At 44.2% G+C, this 8754-nt stretch overlaps 1 protein-coding gene across 1 annotated transcript; it reads left to right on the top strand.

The window, feature by feature from the left end:
* Positions 1-3892: 3892 nt before the first annotated feature.
* On the top strand, positions 3893-8315 carry LRRC10 (leucine rich repeat containing 10). Its single transcript, XM_059186300.1, has one exon. It carries the CDS (start codon positions 3950-3952, stop codon positions 4787-4789), a length of 840 nt encoding a protein of 279 aa, XP_059042283.1. The 5' UTR covers positions 3893-3949; the 3' UTR covers positions 4790-8315.
* The last annotated feature ends 439 nt before the right edge of the window (positions 8316-8754 follow it).

Below are 8754 nucleotides of genomic sequence, written 5' to 3'. Positions count from 1 at the left end.
TACAACAGCAGAAATCAGAATAGTGGAGAGGGCTGGGGTTTGGGGAGGGCATCCCAGGCGGAGGGGGCTGCATGGGGGGGGGGGCAGGGACGTCCCCTCTGATGCAGGACAGGTGGCACATTCGATTGAACTCCAGGAGGCAGCAGGGGAGGAGAGAAGCTCTCAATGGACTGGAGAGATGGGCAGTGGCAGATCCTGGAGGGTCCTGTACGCCTCTCTGAGGAGTCCGGGCTTCGTTCTGCGGGACTCAGAAGCCCCTGCTGAGATTCGAGGTGGGGCTTTGACGCCACAAGGAGGCGCTGTGGCCGACAGGTGGGAAATGGGTAGGTGGAGGCTGGTAAGGGCACAGTGGATAGAACAGCAGATGGAGGGCAGAGATGAAGCAGTCAGTGCTGTTCTCCTGAAGCCTCAAGATCACAGCCCTATGTGCCTTAAGGAGTGGGGGGCTGTGAGCATGAAGCCCTTGGGAAACCTCCCAGGAACCAGTCATTGTCAGCAGCAGGCCTGACTCCCCCATCTCTTGCTTTAAACCGCTGCTTTCTTACACTGTTCTGACACTCCCTTTCAGAGACTTCTCACCATCTTCAGTTCTTGGCTGCACTGAACCTTGAACATCTCCTACCTGTCCCTTAGATCAACCAGTACAGAGCCCTCTGGGCTTACAGGGGTCATGTGATACATTTTATGTATTCATAGACATCTGTAGCCAGAGAGGATGTGGTCTTTTGTGAAGAGGGTCATGTGGGCCTATGAAATGCCATTGAATCTGCAAGCTGTCCCTTTGCCAGGGACAACCACCGAAGTGGGTCAATCCACCAGTCATGGTGTATTGGTTAATGGTTAATCCATAACCCTCTGTGCTTCCTAAGGGATATTTTATTCACTTAAAACCCAGTACAAAGGAATGAAAAATGAGGGCAGGGCAAACTATGAAAATACTGTAGTATGGCTAGTTATAATCCTCTCCTCTCTCCACTATTTTTTTTTTTGTTTTTATTTTTGTTTTCTTTTATTCTGCTTATTTCCATTTCCATCTTTGATTTAAAAAAAAAAAAAAAAGAAGAACTTTCTCAACCATAGTGTTATCCTTAGTTACCTGCTCATATTTAGGGGCTGGTATTTAAGTGCCGAGTACACCTGGGTGACTCAGTTAAGCATCTGCCTTCAGCTCAGGTCATGATCCCAGGGTCCTGGGATTGAGTCCCCTATCAGGCTCTCTACTCAGCAGGGAGTCTGCTTCTCCCTCTGCCTGCCTGTGAGCTCTCCCTCTGTCAAATAAATAATCTTCAACAACAAAGACATTAAAAGTGCTGCATGGAAGTTCTGTGAGGGCAGAGTTTGTCAGTTGGTGGGACTGTCACTCCAGGAAGAGAAACCACCATGCCCGCTCTGGTGGAATTGCACACTTCGTGAGCTAGAGTCCTAGCTATCTTGTTAGCCACAAGATTCCCTGCATCTAGAACACAATGGGTGCTCGATAAATATTTGATGTTATAAGGAAAACTTTTGGAGCCTCCGTTCTCTCATCTGAAAATGGGGGATAAAAAATATTGATCTGAGGTGTGCCTGGGTGGCTCAGTCAGTTGAGCATCAACTCTTGATTTCAGCTCAGGTCATGGGTCCTGGGATAGAAGCCCTGTGTCGGGCTCTGTGCTCTACAGTCTGCTTCTCTCTGTCTCCCTCCCACCCAGGTCACTCCCTCTCTAAAATAAATAAATCTTTTTTAAAAAATATATCTGGCAGGTGTTCTGAGAAGAGATGGTAGATGGAAAGTACCTGGCACAGTGTTTCGTATTTAGCAGATTAGTTACAAATAATAGTAACAGGTAGCAATCATTGTTCTCATTATTTCTAGGGGCAACAGGGCAGTGGCTCCATGACCATCTGTGGTCACCAGTGGGGAGGCTAAATATAGAAGCCAAGCACAGTCCTTGTTGAGAGGCTAGTTATTATAGTACAAATCAACAAAGCAAGGAGAAGGCTCAAGATAATAGCCTCTGACATTCAATGTGCAGAAAGTCCAAGGACGTTCAGTTTTGGACTGAGTTGTGACTGAGAAGAAAGGCGGGTAGTGGTGCGGCATCACCAGAGAGCTCTGGTACAGCCGTTCACGCAGAATGTTCTTCTCCTGCTCTGCTCAGGCTGTTAGGGGCAATTTGAGTAGTAAAGGCCCTGGAGGAGAGTAAAGAGTATGCCAAGCCTGCCCCAAACCCTAGCACTCTACCCATACAGCAGGCAGGCTGATGGATTATCTCTTTTGCAATAGGTTTAAAATATATGTCTGTAGTTTAAAAGAGAAAAAACATTCAGACAGTCCCAAGAGGATACTTGTAGAAAGATGGAAAGGTCAGGATCACCCCAAAACCTTTAGGCAGATTCCCCAGAGATACTCATTCTTATGGCTCAGTGATCTTTTTATGAATAGACAGGAATATATGCATATTTGTTCACAGATGGGCTCATAAAATACTTCGGAAATGAGTCTCGCCGCCCCCCCCCACTTCACTTATCCTGAATATCTTTGCATATCAGTCTCTGTAGACTTACCTCCTTATTTTTAACGAATGTTCTATTCATTAAGATAATGTAATCCATACGCTCTCAGATCTGGATGGCTTAACAAAAGTGAGGTTTATTTGTCACTTATCTAAATCCAACGGGTGACAGGGAACATGTGTGCAGGGAGGCGGGGAAGTGTTCTGATCCTAGCACTGATTCAGGGATCCAGGATGACCAAGGCCCTGCCAACTTCAACATGTGACTTCTACACGGTGGCTTCTAAGGTCACCCTGGGTGTTGATATCCAGCAGGCAGATGGGGAAAAACAGTGTGCAGGAAGGCAAGGTTTGTTTTATATGAGCCAGGCCTAGAAGAGACGTGTAGCACTTCTGCCCACATTCCACTGGCCAGAATTAGATTCTCTGCCTGAGACCAGTACTAGGCCCTGTCCTGACTGGCCAGCTGCTTCCTACGGCTGGACACTGTGAAGGAAATGCAGAAACCTTAGATTGGCAGTTAGCTGTTCTCTGCCACAGACGGCTGGAGAAATACATCCTCATTGAGTTAAGCTTCAGGAGGCTGGCCTACCCTTTCTCTCTTTTCTGCTTATCTTTTGTCAAAGGCAAACTGTAAACTATGGAAAACCATTACCTGGGAAGGGTATGTACACCGGTTCAGATGTGGTAGGGGTAGGGAAGAACACTATCAAGGAAAAGCCTTTAAAAGATGTGTATCTTTGACCCAAGAACACCTCTAAGGACATGTCCTGGGAAATTAGTGGATGACTGCTCACACTGCTGTACGAGATAACTGGAAGCCAGCTAGGTGCCCGATATTAGAGACCTGTCTGCACTTACGATGCTTTCGTATAATGGAATACAGGTGGTTAAAATAATTGTGTAGATAGCTGCAAACACAAAAATATGTCCATATGTTACAATAAAAGACTCCTAAACAGTGTAAGTAAATTTTTTAAAATAAATTGGTTACTTGTAGCAAAAAGGCTAGAGGATGTACATTAAAATGTTTACAGTATTTACCCGTGAGTAAGACATTAAAATGTTTAGAGTATTTATTCTGGGGCAAGAGGACTATTTCCTTCTGTTACACATTCATATAATGTCTGAATGTTTTATCGTTAGAAAAAACAGTGAAGCTATTTTCAGCTTGAAACGAACAAAAAAATGTAGATAAAGGCCACAGGAGCTTAGGTGACTGAAAGTGAGTCTGCGAATCAGACCTGGCCTCCCAGACCCTGTGCGTCAGGCTGTCACCCGACACTCAAGTGGCTGTCAGGAGCACTTTTCTCTGTTGAAGAGACTGGCTTTCGTCAGGCCAATCCCAGGTTATAAAGGACGGGAGGAGAATGGGGCTCTGGGCAGTCCACCTCCCCCGGGGGAGCCCCTCAGCGAGTCAGTGGGCTGGGGCTCTCTGTGCCTCCACCCTCTGCATGGGGAACACCATCCGGGCCCTGGTGGCCTTTGTCCCCGCCGACTGCTGCCAGAGCTACCTGGTCAGAGACCTCCGGGAGATGCCGACGGACAAGATGGTGGATCTGAGTGGGAACCAGCTCCGCCGCTTCCCCGTGCACGTGTGTTCCTTCCGGGAGCTGGTCAAGCTCTACCTGAGTGACAACCACCTCAACAGCCTGCCTCCGGAGCTGGGGCAGCTCCAGAATCTGCAGATCTTGGCCCTGGATTTCAACAACTTCAAGGCTCTGCCTCAGGTGGTGTGTACTTTGAAACAGCTCTGCATCCTCTACCTGGGTAACAACAAACTTTGCGACCTCCCCAGTGAGCTGAGCCGGCTCCAGAATCTCCGGACCCTGTGGGTCGAGGCCAACTGCCTCACGCAGCTGCCAGATGTGGTCTGTGAGCTGAGGCTCCTTAAGACTCTGCACGCCGGCTCCAATGCCTTGCGTCTGCTGCCAGCCCGACTCCAGCGCCTCCAGGAGCTGAGGACCATCTGGCTCTCAGGCAACCTGCTGACTGACTTCCCCGCTGTGCTATTGCACATGCCCTTCCTGGAGGTGATTGATGTGGACAGGAACAGTATCCATTACTTCCCCAGCCTGGCTCACCTGTCAAGTCTGAAGCTGGTCATCTATGACCATAATCCTTGCAGGAATGCACCCAAGGTGGCCAAAGGGGTCCGCCGTGTAGGAAGATGGGCCGAGGAGACGCCAGAGCCTGACCCCAGAAAGGCCAGGCGCTATGCCTTGACCCAGGAGGAAAGCCAGGATGGAGAGGCACCTGCCCTGCCTTCTCTACTTCTTCCTCCCAACTCCTGAATGTTTCAGTTGTCAGTCGAGGCCAAGGACACAACTCCAGTGTCTTCTGGAGACCTTCTGGAGACCTCTCCTTTAGAGTGCAAAGAATTGCTCGGGGACATGTGGGGTGCCTTTGCAAAAAACTTCTGGCCAACATCTCTACCAAAGTGAAGCTGTGTGCTCTGGGGAGCATGAGGACTTCTTTGCAAGAAAATCAGCTTCTCCAAACTGAAGAACGAGAAGTGCTAGGACATTTTGTCCTTCTCCCTCTCCAGAAATGGCTGGTCACGATTCTCATGACCTCCTCAAATAAGGTATTTATTAAAGAATTCACCTGAGTTCTGGTGGCCTGGCTCCAGCTCTTTGCAGGGTATATCGGTGTTACTGTGAATGACCATAAGTGATAAGAAAATATTGCTAACTTGGGTCACTTTTTAAAAGACAGTTCTACCTAGTCAGTCAGACTCAGAGACTCGGTGCTGTTGCAAAGGCTCAAGATGAAGCTTTTTCCCTGCAGCTCAGTGCAAGCCGAGAAGACCCCTGATGGAAAAATGCCTCCTGATGGAGTCTGGCTGCCACTTCACACTTGACAGAGGTTCACGCTGACTGAGATGGTTTATCCCTAAGGGGTTTGACCCAAGGTCTGCTCTCAACCGCTTACTGTTACTACAATGCTAGAAGTCATCCAGACAGTAGACAACGTGGTCTTATCAAAAGCAAGCCCAGTTGTAATCCTGCCTGCCTCTGTAGAGCACAGCCCTTCTGTTTACTCACATTCACGAACCAGAGCAGAACTGAATCCCATTCCGAGGAAACCACATTTCCAGAGCTGTATTAGAATAAAGGTAGTAGGTGAAAAAGGTTTACTTGAAACAAGCATCTGGAAATCTGAGTTGCAGGTTGTGGTATACATAGGACACTTCTGACTCTAGCCGTATATACAGCCTTTGTTCTGATTTGTTTTGATTTTTGTAGATAAAATGGGACTTTTGATGGTCAGTATAGAGCTTAGATATTTTGGCTGTTTTTTTAATATGTAAATTGTGAACTTTTCTTCTTCCCACAAATACATCAACCTTAAAGATGCTGCTGTCACAATGGGTGATTTAATATAGTACTTAATGTTCTTGAACCTTTCCATCAAGGACACAGAAAGTATAATCTTTACTAAAACTTTTGTTTAGTTTTTAGTTACTTTTGCTGTAAAAGCATCTTTGCCCAGCAAAGTCTGGTCCTAAAATGACACTGCACAGACTATTTTCATGTGTTTTCCTACTATAAATATTTCTTGCTAAACCAGAGGAAGAAAGTTTGGTATCACAATCTCTTCCTATTGCTACCTCCCACTATGCAGTGTATCTACAACCCACTGATTAGACTGCCAAGAGATCCTTTTAATCATTCAATGTCATAGGCTGTCAAATATTTAAGTCCTTTAGTAACCAATCCAGATTTCTATTAGGCAGCTAGGATTTACAGTTTATTTTCTCATGTTTGACTGAAATCAAACTATACTCAGCTGATGCTAGAAACCCCTTCTGGGCTGTATCTATAGTCAGCCTTATAGATGGCTCTTTTTCTTTTGACCCTGTCTTCCTCCTCCTGAGATTAATGGGCCCACCTTTTCCAATACAGCTGTAGGCTGCAGCCACCAAACAAGTGTGACACCAGCTGACGTGTACACACTGCTCGTCTAATGAGCTAACTGCTCTGAACTGAATGCAAATTATAAACATTTGGCACACAGTCAAGAGATTCTCTTCTAATATACAACAAACATTCCTCAAACAATATGTTTAAGATTTCACCACTGATTTAGCTACCCAAAAATGTTTTTGCTACAGGATTTCAATAAATTATTTATAAAGTAACCATGCAAGTGCATATTAATAGTTCCACAACCCTCTGATGTTTTCTTAAAATTCTGACATAATTAGAAAGTTCAAAAGGGGAGAAAGCACCACCAAATGTAACTTTTTTCTCCTAATTTTAAAAGTCCCAAAACCTAAATGTTATGTATCAGAAAAATCTTTTTAAGATTGATTTGAGAGAGAGAACGCAAGTGCACACATGGGGTGAGAGGGGCAGAAGGAGAGAGAATCCTAAGGAACTATTACTAAACAACATCATGACGGGATGGGAGGAATCAAGATAGTACTGAGACAGCCAGATACGTAGGCTATGAGCAGCAGTCACCACTCATGAAGCTAGATGAACAGGGAACAGCAATGTTATCCTAATTTTCTAAGAGCTAAAAGGCATGAAGAAAGAGGCTACCAGCAGAACAGCACTGATAGGTCTCACAAGGATGCAGACATTTCCAGAGACAAAGAGCAAAATCAGGAAGAAAATATCAATTCCCTATCTCCACATCCTGCCTGTGCCTCCTAAGTTAAACCACAGGAATCTGTGAGGCAGTCAGCAAGGAAAGTGGGCCAGTGGCCTCTAAGCAGGCAAAAACCAGATCCTTGCTTGAAGACAGTAAAAGGAGAATAGAGTATACATATTAACCTTCAAAGAAAAACTGAAAGCTACTTAGAATAGACTTAAAAATCCCAAGAACTTGGACAATTTTTCATGTGGTTACTATTTACACTCCAAATCTCTACTTCAATGTCCCAAGTTTTGTGGAAAACTCACTGCTGCCATATTTACTGTTCCTGAGTTACAAGAAACTTCATCCTAAGATTCTTACAGGAACACGGGGGCCTATGTTATTTAAGTTCTGATTGAGAAGACATTAAAATTCATGATCATGAGATAGTCTAGGTTTATGATAACAACGTAAGGGCTTCAATGGCTATGAATTCAAAGAGAAGAGGCATGGGTGTATCCTTGGATATAACAACAAAGCTCCCATGTTTCCACCTCTTTTTAGTTAATACTTAAAGGTGTATTCTTTTTAAGACCTCTGGAGAAAACATGCCCAAGTATCCTTTTAAAATCTTACTCCAAACTATCTAGTACCCTCAGCACAGATGTTTAAACCTATTTCTACTGAAACCTCTGTAGGTTTTCTGTGTCGTGATATGCTCACCTGTTCCACCAGAGGTGTGGAGATGAAAAATGATGTTATGACGTGATAAAGTACTTAAAAAAAAAATCAGTACAATTCTCTTTGATAATCTCAGGAAGTTTCTCCTTTATGTGAATGTTGGAGGATATACACCAGGACCACAAAAAAACCACAAGTTTTCCCAGTTTTAATAGCTTCTACAAAAGTAGTATTAAAATGTTCAAACTTTTTGGACAAAAACAAAACAGATTAGGGGCGCCTGGCCAGCTCAGTGGGTAGAGCATGTGACTCTTGATCTCAGGGTCAGGGTTCAAACAGCCCTATGTAGAGCCTTCTTTAGAAAAACACAACAAAACAGGTTGTTTTATCAGCATTTCTTTGAAAATCCTTTTGTTCCTCTATGGGAATAAAATCTCTCTCCATTAAGGTAGCAGAGATACCTTTTAAGAACTCAACCTACAGCTAGGCTTTCTCTCATTTCTTGGGCATTCTGCTATACACTGACGCATTAATAACCTCCAAACCTAAATTCACCTTACACCTCTATCCCTATTTCCACTCTTTTTTGAATCCATCTGCCAAAAACAAAAAATCCTAAACCATCCATGTCTAAATCTAACCATATCCATCTTCTTTTAAGTGAGACAATATTACCCATTAAAGCATCAAAGATGCTTGAGCAGCAGCCTGTAACAACTTTTAAAACAGGACTCTTTCAACCCTGAAGTAACAGAAACCATCATTTTGTCCTATGTTAATAGACAGTATTTAGATGACACAAAATTAAATTGGGAACTAAACCTTAAGATACTTTCACTAAACAAAATTAAACAGCAAATAAAGGTTATATATGATTACAAACCAAGAGACTAATCTATGTTTATCACATTTGACTTGGACTTGACAAGATCATTATTTCATAAACGTGTGAGATCAACCACTAGATAAGCCGAACAACTCCATACTGAGA

This window comes from Mustela lutreola, chromosome 8, assembly GCF_030435805.1.
Source record: "Mustela lutreola isolate mMusLut2 chromosome 8, mMusLut2.pri, whole genome shotgun sequence".
Classification (NCBI taxonomy): Eukaryota; Metazoa; Chordata; class Mammalia; order Carnivora; family Mustelidae; genus Mustela; species Mustela lutreola.
Note: the sequence above shows the minus strand (reverse complement) of the source record. Positions and strands in the feature narration are given on the sequence as shown.

What these genes read in the sequence shown, in the direction of transcription:
- LRRC10 (XM_059186300.1), top strand. Translation starts at nt 3,950, where the DNA reads ATGGGGAACACCATCCGGGCCCTGGTGGCCTTTGTCCCCGCCGACTGC.